This window comes from Anoplophora glabripennis, unplaced genomic scaffold (genome assembly GCF_000390285.2).
Source record: "Anoplophora glabripennis isolate ALB-LARVAE unplaced genomic scaffold, Agla_2.0 scaffold86, whole genome shotgun sequence".
In the NCBI taxonomy this organism is placed as follows: domain Eukaryota; kingdom Metazoa; phylum Arthropoda; class Insecta; order Coleoptera; family Cerambycidae; genus Anoplophora; species Anoplophora glabripennis.
In genome coordinates this window covers 68,430-89,280 of record NW_019416242.1, presented here as the reverse complement: position 1 = coordinate 89,280, position 20,851 = coordinate 68,430, and the positions used below count along the sequence as shown (strand labels likewise).

Below are 20,851 nucleotides of genomic sequence, written 5' to 3'. Positions count from 1 at the left end.
AACCCTAAATTTAAAAAAATTTTCATTTACTTTTGAATAAAATTTTTCAAGTTTTTAAAAAAATCGCCTTTTTTTCAAAATACTTCAAAAACAACAAAGTTATAAAAAAATTATAGAATAAGAAATTGTAAGTTTTTTCTTACTGAACAATTTGCTTTTTTTTAATTTTTGAAGGACAAAATTTGACTGAATTATGACCGTTAGAAGCTCAAAATTAAGCTCCAAGACTGCCTTTCCTTAGCCCTTTTAGCTTGCAAATCTAAAAAACGAAGGGCTCAAAAAAACTGCAAATCACAGAGCTTAAAGTGCTTTAAATTCGCCACAAAATGATTTTTTGAGTAAATTTATAACTAAAATTACAAAAGTTGTGGTAAAAAATTAATTGCATTTTTTCGGTAAAATTTTCGGTACTAAATTAGCATCATCTTTGTGTATTTTGGGGCACTTGTGAATTGATTTGAGTGAATATTTTAATAATATACATACACACACGTATCCATTTATAATGTATATAACTTTTTTTTATTTGATATAGATTTAATAAAAAAATATTAAGAATAAATTCAATAAAATTTATAAAAATTAATTATACTCACATATAATTTTTAGGAAATTTTTCTAAAGGGGTAGGGTTTTTTATGAGGGGTAGGTCTTCCATCAGGGTTTTTGGGTGGCTGAAAAGTTGCAATATATTATAGTACTCCAGCCGGCAGAGGCCGAAAAGTTACTGTTGGTGACATTTTCTTGATAACTCGGAAATAACTACACAGGAATACTTTAAATAAGGAGTACAATAACAGGCTAATTTGCTGACAAAGTATCTTATCAGGAAAAAAAAATTATTAACAATTTAATCGTGAAAAAAATTTTTTTTCGTAGTTTTCTTTAAATAACTCAGCGGGATGACTTTGTACGAAAAAATATTTAGGCGATCATTTTGTTCGTAATAAAAATAGCTACAAAATGGCGGTGGTCCGATTATGAAATTTGCAATAACAAAGCCGTGAGATTGAAAAAACGGTATAAAACGCCAATTTTTTTAAGTTGCTGTAAAAATGTCAACAATTATAAACAAAAAGTGATACAACTTTCGAAAACTATAGTTCAATATATATATGTCAATACTGAAGGGTGTTAATCTGTGCGTGATTTTAAGACAAAAAGTTCATATAAACATAGGTCCGTTTTCGCTTTATTTTTTATATACAGGGTGATGAATATCTGTTTGTAAAATTGTTTTTTTTTTAATAACTCCGAAACTAAATTAGATAGTTTTATAAAACTTAGTATGTGTAAACTAGGTGCAGAGACACGTCTTTTGCATAATAAACGAATTTTCATTTTTAACCAGTGGCGTCCCAATTAACTTCAACCTCATTATTTTGAATGAAAAAAATGATACGCCACTGCATTTTTGAAAAACAAAAATTATTGTATAAATGGTGCTTTATTTTGTAATAAAAAAGATCTCTTGAGTTTTTTTCTTATCTTGCACTGTTATTTAGTAAAAAAATAAAAAACAACAATAATTATCTGTACGTGGAATGAAGTACTTTTTACACATTTTATGGAAATAATTTTTCCTAAGCATTTTTTCGTACAAAGTCATCCCGCTGAGTTATTTAAAGAAAACTACTGAAAAAAATTTTTTTCACGATTAAATTGTTAATATTTTTTTCCTGATAAAATACTTTGTCAGTAAATTAGCCTGTTATTGTACTCATCATTTAAAGTAGACCTGTGTAGTTATTTCCGAGTTATCAAGGTTTGACACACGCCGAAGCTCTACCAACTGGACTATAGATCATTTGAATATTAATAAAAAGTTTATAATTCCACATATGCATACCATTAAAACATCTCAAGCTTTCAATAATATTTTATTTTATTATAAGGGATGATTTTTAAGGGTTGCAACTTTGTAATGAGTCTTAAGCTTTCTAATGAATAACAAAAGAAATGCAATGCATTGTGAATGCACCAAAAGAATATTTTAAACTGCTAAAAACTGTTTTTTTTTATATTTTGGCCATGGAAGGTTAGTTTTTAAGGATTTTCAAGGGTTGAAAAGTAATTAAATTTCATAAATTAAATAAAAAAACATGAAAGGAACTTTATCTAACATATTTGAACATGAATTGAATCTTTAAAATACGTAAATCGAGGTGTCAGGCTTAGATAAAATATCCTCCGAGACATTTTTACGAGCGCGGCAATTAAAATCATTGTGCGCGCCGTAATAATGAAATAATTGTGTCGACATTTCTGAGACGGTTAGAAAGGAACGGCCATCATTTTTATAAGTCCTATTAAATTAATTGTTCGAATGGGTTCCGTTTCGATGTTCCGTATCATTTTAGCCCGAGCAGTGTGTCTTATATGTCGATAGTATTTTGATTGTGGTTACGTGCCGTCAATGGAAATCACTTCATCGAATCGAACTATTTGCGGAATTCCTAGTTATTCCTACGTACAACAACCCGAGACCTGGCAAGTTTTTCCAGGCCGGCCTGTTAGACATTCTATCCACGTTAGATGCCAAGTTTAATGAAATCGCCAGTTCGAGGCTAGCCAGCCGGCGGTATTTCCTCTTAGAACGCCTTCGGGGGGGACTTCTGCCATCGCGCGCAATCGTTAGGCTTTTTTTTAAGGTGTTAAACTATTTATTAATCGCGCTGGATCGCCGTGGACGGAGACAATTGCAGCGATCTTAATAATTATATTAATTGAATTTTCTCGGAAGCCGACTAGGTACCTAGAATTTGTTTATAAACATTTCGAAACAGTTTTTTATTGCATCTACAAGTGGGTTCATTATGAAGGAACAAATTCGTTTGGTAATTATTTTGCGGAAAAACGCTCGGACACGTCGACTAGTATTTTTAGTTGCGGATTTTTTGACGTAAGAAAATTTTATACGAGGTGTCTCAACAAGAACATAATAATATGCAGTCACCATTGATTTTTTTATGGAACACCCTATATAGGTATTATTTTTTAATTGTACGGTAAATTCTGAACACTTTTCGTATAAAATCAGCGGTTTTCGTAATAACGACGTTTGAAATGTGATAAATGGAAAAAAATAATGTTTAATCATAAAATTTAAATTTAAATAACAATTGCTTTATAATAAATGTTCAATGTTTGGCATGTCCGTTTACTTACTAAATGAACTAACTAACTAACATTTTCACAAGAGACACGAAAAAAAAAATTCGTTTTTTTTGGGCCACCCTACTGCATATGTTCTTCTTGAGACACCCTGTATACAATTTTCTTATGTCAAAAAATCCGCAACTAAAAATACTAATCGACACGAATATCATGGTAATATACTTTGTTAAACAAAAAGTATCATACTAGAATGCGATCTCCACATACTGTCAGTAATAAAGCAAAAGCCCCACACCTTCTGCATCGCAAGTGCCTTTAAACGTTTTTCCGTTACACCCACTTCCTATTAAACTAAATCAACTAATGCATTTCAAGTTGACTGTATATATTAAGTATCACATACCTCGGCGGAGTATCTATACAAATGAAACCACGAGATATCGCCGACTATTTGCATAATAAGGTGACATACAGGCACATGCCACATTTTTCCAATATCTCCTACCCAATTTCGTAACCGAGCAATGTGTGATGCATTCCTCGAGTGAAAATAGTGAATGTTGCAGAGGTCGATCGTGGAAAAAAATTGATAGACATAAATAGAACGCCCACGAGGCTATTAACATGTAAACCTGATGCAAAAACCAAGTCTAATGCATCTGCGCTAAATTTAGTAGTCTCGTAAATCGAAACATAAAATTAAATAGGACTTGTTACGATGTATATCAATCAAACGCATGTGTTCTGTTAGAACACTTAATTACCGGTCGTCTTAGTGCGGTCTCCAGCGGTTTTAACAGTTCAAGCGCTCTAATTGCTCTAATTCATATTGAGAATGCAACATTTTGTTTTGTCCGGTGTTTTAACCAGTCCAAATTACGTCCAAAGCTCCTTTTCCTATAATATAGTATAGTACTTTGCAAATATAATTAATACAGTCCATTTCGAATTAATTTATAAGTAATATGACAAAATTGTTCAATGAAAGGATTATCTGGTTAAATACTACAAACACCACGCCAGGTAAATCCGGTGTTAGTGGAGCATCGTAGCAAGAAAAACAAGAACCCCACAATAAAAGCGCAAAAGGAGAATCGTCGATATAATACAGAACGTAACTTTTGTAATGCCACCGAAAACATTTGCATTAAGGTTTAACATGGCCTCCGCAAGGCCGACTGGATTTTTGGTAAACTTGACAAATGCGGGATTCCGGTCGGCAAAACAATGGACAATTTATAACTATCAACTGATAGCACGGTGCGCAAGGCACATAAAAAAGTTATCACGATTAATTATTGCCGGTGATTGATGTTTTGGTGAGTTTTTTTCTGATGAATACGCTTAGGTTAGATGGGTCAGATACAAGGCTAGGTATATAGGGTATCCCAAAAAAACGTGAACTTCCGATAAGTTTTCCTAGCAAGAAGTTTCCCAATAAACATTGTAAGATATCAAGAAATTACTACTTTGATCTTAAGGTTCAAAGTCAAACCGATGTCAACTTGAAAATATTAAACTAAACACCATATTTTTTGTGCCAGCAGTATGAGGTCAGAAAGTTGTAGTATGTTTTTTTTTCAGTATGTTAGTTGCCGAGTCAACTGCTATTAAATCGTGTTACTTTCATATTTATTACTTTTTGTGAAAATGAGTTGAAATGTTAAAATGAGCTGACTTGCAACAACATGGAAATTTCTTTGATCTCAGATAACGACAGGACAAAAGTTGCTTGCGATGAGCTAAAAGGAGCACCTTGTATTTTAGTTGTTTCGAAACACCGGCTTACACACCGCGGCAATAAATTCCCGAGGTGAAATAATTCTCTCCCGAGGTGCCATCTCTTCAGCAACAATCTCCAGCTCGTAAATTATTTGTTTGCGTAACTCTGAGTGTGTCGCGCTTCAAACTCCTAATCCTCTCGTTACTCTTGCCTCGTGCGACATGGAAATGTGTGACCGCTCGAATATTCCGACCGTCGTCGCCGGCTGACGAAAGAGGTTAAGTGTTGGAGTTAATGAGATATTATTCAATATTCAGTCGATAGTTAACTGTAATACCCTCCTATTGAAAATACGCCAATCAGGTGTGTAATTATGAAGCGATTGTTGTGGCGGGAGGATGTAGACTACTGCTAGCTGTTAGGACTTGTTGGTTTTGTACGCGAATGGTTGATTTATCGAGAAAGCGTAAGGGAAACTGCGTAAAAATCGGTATCAAGCCAAGCGAATTATAATTGAAACGGTAGTTTATCGCTAATGAGACTATATTGTTTTAAAGGATAAGATAGATCGTCCACGCGATTGCTTGTTACATTTGCACTTGGATTTAGTTAAAGCGAAAGAAAAACTGAACGTGTGTGGGAAGCTTTAACGAAACATTCATACAGTTTGAGATAAAGTACCGCAACAGGATATAGACCGTCTCATTAGAGGCAGGAATTATTTTATTACCAATTAAGTAACATTAGGAACAGAAAGAGAATCATAACTGTACTGGAGGTAGACTTTTTAATTACTGAAATACGTTTCAGCGAGCATTGAGCTTCCTGAAAACGAAGGTATAATACCTGGCGTCTTACGAAACGGGACGGTCAAGCCACCAGCCACCACGCATTCGACGTATAAGCTTACAAACCCGATAGAATTTGTTCCAATTATAAATAAAGCCAAACAACTATTGTGTAATGTTAAACCCAGAGCGACATGTTTCGAAACGGTGTTCTCCAACTTCGCGAGTGAGTTATTTACTGAGGTACAACCCGTACGGTACGGAGAAATACGTCGAACAAAGCCCAACGAATTGGTATCTGATCGAGATGTTCGGGAAAATCTAGTTCTGCACTTTGGTTTATGTTTAACCTCAATAGAACTGTAATAAACTGGCGATAGTTCAGTACGTCCGTCAAGTGGGATGGAAAAGGGAGAATCGATGGAACAACGTCGGGTTTCCGCAACAGATGCTAACAGATAACGGAACAAAACTTTTTATTGGTTTCAGGTGAAAATAATTACTCACGCACATAAAATAAAAGGAAGTGGGCTAGCCTCAAGAAAGAATAAAGCATGCATGGGTTGATGAAACGAAATACACTCGCACATATTTTTCTCGTTACCGGCCGCGTAGATCATGAGGAAATCATAACCGGGCGGTTGGGCACAGCACATACATAATTCCTCATTGAAGCAAGGTTGAGGTGAGCGTGGGCTTCCGCAGACTCGACTATATTAGGTTATGTAATACCCGCAAAGGCTAGCTACGTAGGTAACTTACAACTACGTCCCAATTACGCCGCCTGTAATGTTACTTCTCCAACTATAAAAGTTCCCCGATTGATATTTTCATTAGGCGAGCTCTATTCCGAGTCATTTGATATCGCGGTGGGTTCTACCTCATATCGTGCGACGTTAAGTCGATACGCTTGGTGATTTATTTATTGGGAACTCGATTCTAATGTGTCTAAGACGTGTTATGTAATTATTTACTTGGTCGGTTGAAATTGTATAATCCATGTTTGGGAGTGTAAGAAATTAGTTCATCTTCTGTCTCTTGTAAATGTTGATAGAGGTATCCGTGGTTCTTCGATTTTTTTTTGTGTATTACGGTAGAATAAAGTTACTTCTTTTACTTTCAATTGCAGTGGTTTATATCATTCAATCTTGTAGCAGTCAAGGAAATACCAACTTAAGCCGTTTAAAGTTTTTTCATTTGATTTCCTTATTGAATATTGATATGCACGTTCCTTTGTTAATTAGTTTAAGCCCGGTCCAATGTAGCAATAATTAATTTCCTGTTGTCTATAAATTGGGTTTTAAAAAGTGGTTACTTTTATTTTCTGAGAAGTTAAATATATAGGTGAACTAATTTTTTTGATATTTTTATTAAAAAACGTTCAAGGAAAAATAATTTTATTGAAAATGTACGCAGTTATAGCATCGAGGATTATAATTTTTATAGAAAATATTTCTAACAAATATTTATGTCTCACATTATCAATAAATAATATCTCAAAATTTCATGGATCTTTTGGTAGTTCATTGCTGTTGAAACTTTTGAATAGTTATTTATTATATAAGTGTGGATGGAAGAGCTTCTCTGTAGCAGAAAGTTATGTTGAAGAATCTATATCTAACAAACTTGATATTGCAAAGAAAATCCAAGGAAAATATAGCTGTTCCTTACAAGAAGAGATATCCGTAACTTCTTCACAAACTTCGGCAGATATTATGCCTTCGGAAAATAATGGCAACAATGCTTCAAGGGTTATTATTAGCGGAAAGGAAGTTAATTGTGATAATTATTATTTTTTCATTATTCTACTAGTGAATTAAAGTTACTTTATTCCACAAGTGGATAAGGTATCATTTTAGACAGTTCATATGTGTGGGTAAAAGTCCCATTATAAGGTGACTGTGGATAAAATACTTTCATTAATTAAATAATTACCTACAGACAATTTTAATATCCCATATCTCATACAGAACGTTTATCTTCGAGTTTATAGTCTAATTAAATGGGTCTTTATCTCGCAATTTTGGTCAACTTGATTGAAATTGAAATTTTGATATAAGCTTGAGACAAAAAGTGTTTTTTCAAAATATCTCAAAAGGCCCGTTTAATTGGACCATTAGTTCAAATGATGGGGCTGAAGGGCATATCTATTTTAGAAGATTCCAGTCTCAGCTGGTTTCCAGTAAGAAAGGCGGTAGTCGAGCAAGAAAACAAAAAAAGGGCGAAAAATAATCGAGCTAGTATTTATAGGAACAATTTCGCACAATTTATAGCGACAATTTAACGAGAAATTATAGCTAAAGAGCACCGACTGCAGAGAAGGAACCGGCCCGGGACCCGGGCGAGNGATATTATGAAGTTCATCGTAGTTGTTTAAAAACCATTCACAAAATACAGCCCGTCGCGGAAAATCAACTTCATGAAGTTCTTGCTGACAAGTTAAGCGATAGAATAAACGCAAAGCTTTTTTAACACTGTGTGGCAGGTACCGACTGATACTCCCACCATTTGTGATAAAACACGTACAGAAGTTCTTGGCGCATTTTTCATTATTTGTTGGACATATTCTTTTAATTCTTCAGTCCGCTTTTTAGGTCGGCCGCTTCCTTCTTTTCTTGTTACACTGCCCGTTTCACGAAAAACATTAACACAACGCTGAACTGCAGTTTGAAAAATTTTGTACTCAACAACGCCGGGAAATTGATTTTGAAATTCTATGAAACATTCCTCAATAGAATACTTCAAATATTCCATCAATCTTGCGTCCATTTCTAAAGTAGGACTCTATAATAAACACTTTTTGGTCTTGAGAAAACACCATTTTAAACGATTTTTAAAACGAATATATTCAAATTGATAGCGGCGATATAGCGCTTTGACAGATTACGTTAAGTTCATTTGCTATACGCTACGCCCTACGTCCAAATTTTCAGAACCAACTTGACCATGTTTTTATTTGAACGCTCGTTACATACTGTTTAAAATTTCTAAATATTCTTAAANTGGGTCTTTATCTCGCAATTTTGGTCAACTTGATTGAATTTTTGATATAAGCTTGTTTGAGACAAAAAGTGTTTTTTCAAAATAACTCAAAAGGCCCATTTAATTGGACTATTAGTTCAAGTGATGGGGTTGAAGGGCATATCTATTTTAGAAGATTCCAGTCTCAGCTGGTTTCCAGTAAGAAAGGCGGTAGTCGAGCAAGAAAACAAAAAAAGGGCGAAAAATAATCGAGCTAGTATTTATAGGAACAATTTCGCACAATTTATAGCGACAATTTAACGAGAAATTATAGCTAAAGAGCACCGACTGCAGAGAAGGAACCGGCCCGGGACCCGGGCGAGAGAAGGACGGAGGATAATAATTGTTTAGGTAGAATTAAAGTGCCGCTGCAATTTTATAAGGGGCGGAACAACAGTAGCGGTATAGAAGGAGACGGAGATAGGTGGTGCAGGTAAAAATGGAAGGAGAAAGCGGTATAATAACTGCCTTCATATTTGATTAGTTGGGCGAACGGTACATCCTGGTTTTAAGAAGCAACATTGTCTGCGGATTCGTTTATTCTTTAAAGGATAATGAATATTATTTCAGCTCGCTCTATTGAAATTTTTTGCCGACGTTTCCGTACGTGCCGGCGTTCCTCGACATGAAACTTAGACGTAATTTTCTGTCGGAATGCGCAGCGCTGCCCCACATTTAAGCCAATTTGTACGTCAAAAAGGAAAAAAGAGCAGCGGAAACTGCGCGTTCTGGCCCAATTTCGACGTTTTTCTCGTATTTTAAGGCCCTTTTTGCTCGTCATGCAATTATTCTTGTTACTCTGTTAGTAGAAAGTTGCTAGGAAAAGAATTTGTTACGCAAAGAGGAATGTGTGAAATATTTTCCTCCAGGTATACATAAGATATCTCCTAATGAAGTGGTATAGATAACATCTTGTCAAGTTTCTCGCTAATAAACTGAGTTTTTGGACAAGGTTAGTAGCAGTGGATCTGCCCTTAATGAAACCGTGTTGCTCACACGACAACAGCCCAGACAAGGATCTGTATAAAAAGTCATGTAATAGAATCTCAAATATTTTGGAGAAATTGCAAATAATAGAAATTGAGTTTTTGGACAAGGTTAGTAGCAGTGGATCTGCCCTTAATGAAACCGTGTTGCTCCCACGACAAGAGCCCAGACAAGGATCTGTATAAAAAGCTATGTAATAGAATCTCAAATATTTTGGAGAAATTGCAAATAATAGAAATTGGCTTGTAATTAACCAATTTATTCTTACTGCCCTTCTTGTGCACTGGACACACTCTAGATAGTTTCCAACATTCAGGATAACAAAAGGTTCGACAATGACTTTTACCCGGTTTTTTTATACGATTGTGAGAATAAGTCAGCAAAACTATTAAGTGTGGATCATCAAGAGTTCTCCAAACAATATGCAGTAACGTATTAGTTTTTTTACGTACATATTTTTTTACTTTTCCTATGCTATGTCGACCATACGACTGGAATGAAATTATTATTTATTTTAAAATCCTGTAATTTTTACAGTTTTCTTTAAATATGTTGATTTAAAATTGTCTGTTGTTCGATGTGATTCTTGTACATTATTAAAATACTATAAAATTACAGTTGAGGCATCTATAAAACAAGTAACGTTATCCATTCATTAATTAATTGCTGCTTTTGTAAAATTAATATAAACATCGCAGGATTCTATATAAAACGTTAATAAAATCATAAAAAAAGCGCTCTTGCCTCACGATTAATATCCATCTCATTAAAATTCATATTTAATAAAAAATATCGTTTTAACGAGCAACCAAAGACAAACACTGCATGTTTCTAAACAAAGACTCATTTATCGTATTGTATAAGGTTCGGTACCCGCTGCGTCCTCCCTTGGAGTCTGGCGAGGAGCTTGTTAATCATGTCCGAAATGTGGCCTGCTTAGCCAGAGGTCACTCCGATACTATTTATTCGTACCATTCGAACCGATCAAAAATAAAAGTGTTCCCAAGATTTACTCGCAGCCTTCGCTTATTTCAATAGGCCGGTTTGTCTTCGAGATGACAATTAAAAACGCGACAGCAGCCGTCATCAATTAACATCAGGATAACAGTAAAAAATAATTAGTTATTTGTACCGTCAAATGTCGTATATGAACGTGTTAGATTTTATGTAAAATATTTAGTTGAAACAAAAATAAACCAATTCTGCTAAATATTTTTTCGGTCGGTAGTCCCACAAATTTTAGAAAAAAAACTTAACTGTTCTTGTATCAAAGTCTTCATCGATGTTATTAACTGTTGACCCAAAATGAGAGCAATTAGAATCGTGGGCAAAGTCAATCTGCATCCAAGTGATCAAAACTACTGTTAGGTATGATAATTTCAGCCATCAACCGATCTGCTCTAATTTTACGAATCCTTAATTCAAAATTTTTACAGAACATGCGCATCAAATGTCGACTGTCTACATTTCTGGAATGTTTGGAAAGATACATTTCATCTTTGTAGATATAAACAGCCGTTTAGCATTTTTTTCCTCCTAAAAAACTTGTAATGTAACTTCCTTGACTTAATTTCCTGTTAATGAATTCCAATTAACGCTGCTCATTTAAATAGGTAATTATTAGAGGCCGAGGAGATGTGTCGGACATTTATTTGAGTGGTTACCCGACAAAATTAAAATTCTACATGTGTAGCGCCCAATGGGTACTAAAATAATCTTTGGAGCAATAAATTTATTAATAAAGTTTAAAAAATGCTACACTTTCAATGAATAGCTTCTGGAATGTAACTCTTCTGAATCTAGACTTCCTTGACGTTGGACGTTTGATCAATTGTTCCAGCGCCTACTAAGCAAGCAAAAGCTTTTATCGCTGGCCCAAGTTCTGTATATGGGTAGGCGTGTGAGCCATTTCCCGATTTTAAAATTATATAAAACGAGTTTGTCTGTCGGGTCTTAAGTCCGGCGAGCGGGTACTTCTCTTTCATTACCAATTAATCTGCTTTCATTAATACGTCTCTTAAGTAATGACATGTTAATTAATTTCTCGAATGTCGGCGTAATTGGCGACTCCACCTTTTGCACTTTGCACGGAATTTTATTACAAGTCCCGGTAATTAAATCGGCCCCTGAAAATTGATTCCGAAGTCGACCCGTGCAAAGGTATAGTGTGGCTACGCGAATTGTAACCCGAAAAAATCACGTAAGAACGTATTCATCTAAGATATCCATGTAAAGCATCAAAAAAGTTTATTGCAATAATGACATTTACGTCATATGACATGTGATTTATAGGTTACATCTCGACGATACTCAAAACTAGACAGTAGTGAACAATAATTTCTAATACGAATGTTTACAAGCCTAGAAAAAATTTTGTATCAAATGCATTAATAATAAGCATTTTTAATCACCAAAACTGTTAAAGCTTATTGGCAACCTCTGGAATCGTTGGAATAAAGCTGAGAAATTTTACACTTTCTGGATTCTTTACATCGTTCGGGTTTCGAAGACTACAGACCATTGTTTCGCCGAATCTGTCCCCACTGGCGTGACGTCACACTCGAAGTGATATAACCTAGACTGTAATAACGCAGAACCACCACGGCCTGCTTAATGCCCGCGACTATAAATTATGATTGACAAGTTGGAACTAAGTGATTAAATTTGAAGAGTCTAGTGCTCCAGAGACTTGACCTTGGTTGGGAAAAAAATAATGTATTCCTCTAACACCCCGTTGAGTTCCAAATGTTCAGCGTTTAACCGATGCCGTTCGAACAATAATTCAATGCCCGGGCCTGTCTAGAGTACGAATAGGAAGCTTCATTTACATTAAATTTACATTTGGAAAAAATGCTCGGTCTCGGGATGCGGTCGTATTTAACTTTTGACTGAATGTGTGTTCGGGTTAAATCAGCGTTTGATGTGTAATTGAATTTTTCTGTATCCTACAGAGGTGAAATACCTCTAAAATAACTGTGAAGCTTATTCTAGTTTTAAAAACTGCACAATCCGTGTCTATAAAACGAAGAGTTTGTTATAACGAGCGTTCAAATAAAAACGTGGTCAAGTTGGTTCTGAAAATTTGGACGTAGGACGTAGCGTATATCAAATGAACTTAAACGTCATCTGTCAAAACGCTATATCGCCGCTATCAATTTGAATATTTTCGTTTTAAAAAGCTTTTAAAATGGTGTTTTCTCAAGAACAAAAAGTGTTTATCATAGAGTCCTACTTTAGAAATGGACGCAAGATTGATGGAATATGGAAGTATTCTATTGAGGAATGTTTCATAGAATTTCAAAATCAATTTCCCGGCGTTGTTGAGTACAAAATTTTTCAAAGTGCAGTTCAGCGTTGTGTTAATGTTTTTCGTGAAACGGGCAGTGTAACAAGAAAAGAAGGAAGCGGCCGACCTAAAAAGCGGACTGAAGAATTAAAAGAAAATGTCCAACAAATAATGGAAAATGCGCCAAGAACTTCTGTACGTGTTTTATCACAAATGGTGGGAGTATCAGTCGGTACCTGCCACACAGTGTTAAAAAAAGATTTGCGTTTGTTCTCCTATCGTTTAACTTGTCAGCAAGAACTTCATGAAGTTGATTTTCCGCGACGGGCTGTATTTTGTGATTGGTTTTTAAACAACTACCGTGAACTTCATAATATCACCTTTTTTTCTGATGAGGCCTGGTTTCATTTAAGTGGTTACGTAAACTCGCAGAATATGAGAATGCGGTCTTCTGAAAAACCAGATAAACTTTTTTGTCGACGGCCCTCTACACGCTCAAAAAATTGGAGTTTGGTGTGCTCTCAATCGAAGGAGGTTTTATGGACCTATCTTTTTTAATGGTACTCTTACTGCGCAAAGGTATAGAGAAGAAATTATCGCTCCTTATTATATATGTTGGGGGAAGTTTTCCAAAATCGACTAATAAGTCTCAATGCTGAACATGAATTTCCACCGAGGTCATGTGATATTACGCCGTGTGATTTCTTTTTGTGGCCTTACCTTAAAAACACTATTTTTGAACTGCCTATTCCTGACTTAAACCATCTGCAGGCTCGACTTATAGACAAGATTCGTGAAATTAACAATACCCCGAGCATCTTAGAAAATGTCTTTAATTCTTTGAGGAACAGGTGTGAAAAGTGCTTGGAACAAGGAGGGGGACACTTTCAGCAGCTGCTTTAATTTATTGTTATAACAAGGAGGGGGACACTTTCCGCAGTTCCTTTAATTGTTTGTTATTGTTATCACGATTATTCTTTAAAATAAAGTTATATAGTCATTAACGTTATTGAAACTGACAGCTGCTATACAGCTCGTTGAGAAATGAGGTTAAGTTGGTCGCTATAAGCTACTCCCTACGTCCAATGTGTCAGAGCCAACTTCGACCACGTTTTTATTTGAACGTTCGTTATTTAGTTGTACTTTTAACATTTTTTACTCTGTTTTAACACTCTGTTTAACATTTTACTTTCAAAGTTACTATATCGTACTTTTTGTTTCAGGTGAGTCCCATTTTGTTAACAAGAAGAAAATCTTCAGAAAATTCAGTTTGATCAAAAGTGTAAGTTCTAACAACTTTTGTTATCACCATTATGTTTAGATTTACAACTTTAACAAAAATTTCTGATATTTGTCTTTGGATTGAACATATTCTGTATTAAGGTTGTGATTTAATGCCAATAAAACTCATAGCCACCAGTACATCGCTCTTGTGTTTTAGTGATACATGCAAGTACCAAACTTTGCGAGTGCCTTCTTTATAACGAGTCCGACAAACTCTTTGACTTAGCGTCAGAAAGACAATTCCCGGAATTGAACATTTTCGAAGAGGAAAAGTTTGTCGGACTCGTTATAAAGAAGGCACTCGCAAAGTTTCACACTTGTGTGTATCACAAAAACGTAAGAGCGATGTACTGGGGACTATCACTGTGTAACCTTCACAAAGTCAAAGAAATCCGAATGAAATCGTATTTTTGTGGAATAGAATATAATGTAAAACGAAAAAAATTATCACCGCAGAACTCTGTATGATGATTTTTCTTTGAAGAAAAAGTGTTTCAGACCGGAAAAAATGAATATCTCGGAAAATTGTGGTTATTTGAGACACAGAAAGGTATACTTTCATCAAGTTTCGTCAAAATTAAATTATTTTTGTGGAAATAAACTAATAATAATTTTGTGTGAAATAAAAAACGAAATATCAGAAAAAAACTGTTTTTGGCATTTTTCTCGGAAATTTTGAGGTTATGTTAAAAAGTAACCTCTACAAAAGTTGTAGATTTTCTTTTTTTTCCTCTAAATAAGTTAGTTCGATCGGTCTATAGGATATAAACGCACTGCTGTGAAAATAGCTTTCAGTATTAATAAGATCCGCAGCGTTAGTGTCGAAAAATTTTTTCGTTTCTCAATGACGTTTCCGAGGGCAACACGGAAAATACATCGCGCTACACTGTGTAGGTATTTTGAATGTAACATGTGAACGGTCCAAAGACTTGTCCAAATAACTTGTCCTCGACGGGGGGTAAACTGTTTCAGCCGAAATTTATTTACAAGTAAATTCTAGTTATTGTACAATCTGAATATTTTTATTACGGATTTCGGTGACTGGTAGAACATTAATGGTTTTAATTCAGCGCCCGAACGAGAATTATTATTTGGAGAAGTTTCAATAAAAGCCCCGGATAATTACAAATTAAACCGTTTATTTATTTGACAGTCGGTCTATTTGCATAACGCGAATTGTGGGGTATTGGCCTCACTTTTGAGATACTCGATCGTTGCGCGAGATAAGCGCCGATATTTCGGTGGTTTTGGGGCATTCCAGGGCTACTACGCAACGGTAACCGAATTTATACACGTCAGCGTGACAGATATTCTCCATATTTCAAGTTAGACCTTGCAAAGTGTAACCGATTGCTTGTGGTTCGGATTTATGTGATGTAAATGGGATAGATTTAGTGGCCCCTACTTCTGTCTAATCATGACTTTCTGTCCTATAAATGTTAATAAGAAGGTCATATTTTAAAATTAGTAATGTGTATACAGAATGTTGCAAAGAGCGTGGCACATAAATATGTATTTTTAGTCATTAATAACTCTTGAAAATGTCAATTTCAGGACATTTAGCTATTTTGTTTCATACGAAGATAATATTTAAAAAAATATTGTAGTTTTTGCAACTATCAATAAGACATTTTGGCAAGCAAATCCATTTTCTAAAGTAAATACTTATACAAAACAAGCTACATTAAAGAAATCAAAACAACGCGATATTTGAGGTTAAATATACATATACTCGCCACACTTTTTTGTATAACACCCTTTATATAGGTCATTACACTTAAAATGTGCCCTATTCAGTCCCACTGGCGTGCATGAACTATTCCAATCGCATTTCAAACTTTGTCGCAACTGTAACTTTTCCAAGTCCGCTATCTCGGCTCGCTCGTAACGCGAGGCTCAAACTTCAGCAAATAAGAAGCGGTTCGGCGATAATTGCCCCGAATTATGGCTTACGGATGCATTTAAAGAACAAACACGCGCACCTCGTCGATGTGACTGCAGAAACCGCCGATATTTTTCGAGTAATTAGCCCTCGCCCGACCAATCGCAAGTAATCCTCAGCCTGGGCCTACGCCACTGGCTCGGAAAGCCACCAAATGAGTTTATCTGACAAGGTATCTTCCGTACGCGGCCGCAATTACTCTAACTTGGGCCCTTAGGTGGTGGAGGACGGCCTCAGCGGGCCACGAGAGCGCCAGACGAGGACGCCGAATCATTTCATAGTCTATAAGGCGGCGGGGCGGAGTCACAATTTTTAAAACATTTTTAAAATAAGACCATTGCGCCAATAAGATCCGCATGAATATCAAAATATGCATCGATATACATGGATGGCATGCCTGATTTATTAAGACTGACAAGGAGGTGCATTAAGGCCGTTCTGAAATTTGTCTTGAGGGGGACTGAATAGCGATCTTAAATATTTATAAAAAATTAACATTTATTACGGCAGCGTTTTTGCGGCGTTGGCCTTTTTTTAATCGACGACATGTTTATGGTCGAAAAAGAAAACGTTTGTTTCAAACCAAAAAAAAATATATCTACAGGGTGTTCCGTTTAGAAGTATCCAACCCGGTATCTCAAAAACTAAGAGAGTATAATTTTTCGGTAATAGTCACCTCGAAAAGTGATGTAACAAACGCGTAGTAATTTATTTGTTAGTTCTCAGAATGGATGGGACAAAAAGTGAAATATTTCAGTCGACACTAATTTTATCGAAAAGTTAAGAGTCTTCAAGTAGGTAGGCCGTCCTTCGGAGAAGGCTTCATGAAATTTATTATTTTTGAACAAGTTCACTTAGACTGTCGGGGCCATGTGTTGAGCATCTGGTATAAAGAGAAAAAATCGATATTTCAAATAACGCGCGAAATGCATTCCAAAGAACGTAGGAATTCCAAGAATAAGTTGTTAGAAGTTGTTAGAAAAATAATAATAGATGAAATAGCTGGTTTTTAGGCGGATTTTCCCAGTTATAAGAATAGATTAAATGAGATTGACTAATCCGTCCCGTATTACTACACGGAGTCGCTAGAGGAAGGCTAGGGTTGCTTGTAAGTCCAGTTAGTCACAGAATTATTTATGTAAATGTAAAAATCAGTCAATTAGATAACGATTAACATGGCATAGTTATGCCAAAGCGTCCCGATATTCAGGGTTCCCGCTAGTAAGATAAGAACAGAAACGTCTGGACCCAAGAAATGGGCGTGTCGAAGCGAGGTGTCGAATTCAGGAGAGATCTCCGAAAAAACATGCAGTTCTTCCTTGGGTTCCACATTGAGCGGTCTACTTAGTTTTAGAGTCTCGGTTTAATTTAATAATTCCAAAACTTCATGTTTTGGTATAGTTATTCAAATAACCTACTTAGATATCTGGTATCGAATAACATAGTTTGACTTTTGATAACGTTAAAAAAAGAATTTGTTTGAATTAGTTTAATACTAAGATTTGTGTGTTGGAAGGTGCAGCAATTACTGTTATGTAGACGCCATCTAATTATTTCCTCGAACAGACAAAGTTACTTAAATCAGAACCATCTTCACCGATTTTGAAACTGTAACGTCGACCACAAATAAATAAAATTTCTTACCGCAATTTGCGACAGTAAAAATAACTTGGCTGTAGAGTGAAAGTATATCTATTAAAATATCGTAAATTCGCGTGGATACGCTTTGAGAACCGTTAATCTGTCGATAATTAAATTCAATCGTGCCGTTCTTTTGTTAACACCTCCGTCATTAGACAAAAGGCGATTTATATAACGCGGAATTCTATATTTTTTTATTTGTGAGAAGGGTACTATTAATACAACTCGAAAATATCCGTTCTCGGACATATCTCATGCTTAATTGCCGGCAATATAACCACTCTTGTAACGGTGGCTTCTACCGAATTCCTGGCATCGCGGACATAGCGAGGGAGAACTCCTCGAATATAATTAATAATAAATCAAGGGGAACAAATAACGGCGTGAGTTCGTGGTTTATTTTTGGGCGCGATGTGGAAATGATTTTAATGTTGATAATATTTTATCGACGAAATGTATTTTTTAATCAACGGGTACCCCCTGAGGCTAACTCTCGGTTGTACTCCATTGGATGTCTCTCTGTACGGGTAAGGCCGTTTCGTGAGGTGTCGTGGATGCGATTGTGGAAAAAAATGTTCGTGGGGAACGGGGAACAATGACTGTGTACACAGTGTTTTGGAAGAATGAGTTGTGTTTAGGAGACATTTCAATTTGGGTTCAGTTTGTGTCGTGAGTCAATTAAATTGATTCCAACATTTATAAGAGTTGATGTCGAGGTTTTTGAAGTCCGAGGGCATTCTAATTTTGGTAAAAAAACTTTAAAGTATAATAAAACAACACACCTACTCTCATTAAAATCGGTTCTATAGTTTTCGCAAAATAAATTTTTGAAAAAATTTTGAAAAAAAATTTCGGATTTTCAAAATGTTGCACAGCCTCAAATAAAGCATCTAGATACTTGAAAATAATTTCACATAGAAAAGACCGCTCAACCTTTCAAATGGTTTTGAAAAATTGAAATTGGTTGAGGACGGCATTAATTTTATATAACAGATTATTTTTTGTAGTAGGCCAATTCCAACTTAGATCCTGTCTTGCAGATGACAACAAATTCATGCGAACTATTTTTATTCGTTCTAGATCCCATTGTGCAAGGTTAAAAATCCGACCGGTCATAATACGATATTTATACATGTAATATATAATACAATTCCTCTATTATCATATTTCAGATATTCATAATATTGTCACTGTTAATATTATACATGTATTCTTACCGAGGAGGCGTTCTCGAAGTGCCACTTTTTCGGAATATAAATTTATTGTAATCGCATCACCATCTGTACATTTTAAAGTCAGAGTGAAAGATGAACTGACTGGCAACTGCGACGCGACTGGACCTCGATAACAATGTACATAGAGAGAAATGTATGTATGTAATATTTTGCTCCACTCTGATACCAAAAATTGTTACTAAAGTTGGACAAAATTTGTTCGGCAAATCATAAAAATCTTCAGAAATCTGAAGAAACTCTTCATTTCACCGAAAACAAGCACGCCAAAGGGAATAAAAAACTGCTACTATGGGTAGTGCTAAAAGTAGTTGACAATTATACAGTTTTTCGACCTTAAAATGACCTGAATCTGATCTTGTTCTTGAGGTTATTCATATCTTATTGCAATACTGCCCGCTCTTGTAATTTCCGTGGTTAAAAAAGAGGGTCCCATAGCCCCCTTTTCACCCTACAACTTTTGTATAAAACCTTTTTTTAAATGATTCCAACAAGGTCCGTTGCCTCAAAATTCTTGTTGTTTTTATTTTTTATGGCCAAAATATGGGTTAAATCGAAAAAATAGTAAGAACAAAGTGTACTTTTTTTCGTTTTTCAATCGAAGTCCGTGGTGTTTCCGTTTAAAAAATCAACTTCCGGTGTAAAACCCCACTTCCGGTTTAGGCCGGAAGTCGTAATATGGACCTTTCAATGGTCCCCTCGGTGCCCTACAATTTTTTTCTAAAACTTTCTTCAGAATAATCGAGACCAACCGAAATATTCCTTTGTCTCAATATAAATACTCGACTCGTATACAGGGCGACTCAAAATTCAGTACAAAGAATTTAGGGGCGTATTTTTAAGGTCAAAATAAAACTATTTTTTCCTATAAACGTGGATCCACAAATGCTTAATTTCGATATACAGGATGTAAAAGTTTTTTATTTTTTTTTTTGATTTTTTAGGAATAATTTCCAAACAAATTTGAATGTTGGCATAAAACTTGGGGTACGTGGGTACGCCCCTAAATTCTTTGTACTGAATTTTGAATCACCCTGTATAAAAGAAACTTTGATATCGCAATCTTGTTTTGTATTAATTTTTCTACGTAAGATTATGTCACCTTGGATAACTTTTAATCATGGCTAAGACAGACTAAGACAAGTACAGAATTGCAGAATCCTATTTAATGAAAAATTAACTTTTTCCATTATTCTGCCTCTATCACAGAGAAGTTACCCCTCGCTGCCCCTGTCGAGTCACTACGTCATCATTTATTATTTCTAGGAGTTCCAATAAAACATGAGAAACAAAGGAAGTAATTGTGTAAAAATGCCACAAAATCTTCTAACGCTGTGTTGCTCACATTGCGCTCAAAGTAGTTTTCCGAGTGTAGACCCGGGACGCCCTTAGAACAGATTTGGACCGTCAAATATTTAGTGGCTGACTCCGTCTGGGTGACATCATCATAAGTCGAACGCCGGCCGGACCGTGATTTGTCCCGAACATGTAAGGATTACCCGATACAGACTCGATCTTGTCACAAGACGCTACATGCCAGCATCCGATAGTATCTCCACACCGCGTCACTTCGTGTATGTCCTTTTCGACGTGACGATCCATCTACCTACACCTGTCGCTGCCCCAGGTCCGAAATTTCGGTCGCGCCGAGTCTATTTTGATTTGGGAAGTGGTTTGAGGGCTTTGTTAATCATTTTTGGTACTATTTACAATTCGTGCATTTACATTTGCAATTTATTGGAACTTTTTCTCAGTGTACCCGTCGAAGCCACTATGATCGAGCCAAAATCGAGCTTCATAAAGAACACTAGGTACTGTTGCCTCGTAATT

General features: G+C 35.6%; 1 protein-coding gene across 1 annotated transcript in view; it reads left to right on the top strand.

Moving 5' to 3' along the window:
• The window catches only part of LOC108910301 (cadherin-related tumor suppressor-like), a 67,240-nt gene extending 53,026 nt beyond the window's left edge, over positions 1–14,214 (top strand). The window contains exon 2 of the mRNA XM_018714865.2: positions 14,146–14,214. Within this exon, the coding sequence (XP_018570381.1) occupies positions 14,146–14,196 (51 nt within the window). The 3' untranslated portion in view covers positions 14,197–14,214. The remainder of the gene's footprint in view (positions 1–14,145) is intronic.
• The last annotated feature ends 6,637 nt before the right edge of the window (positions 14,215–20,851 follow it).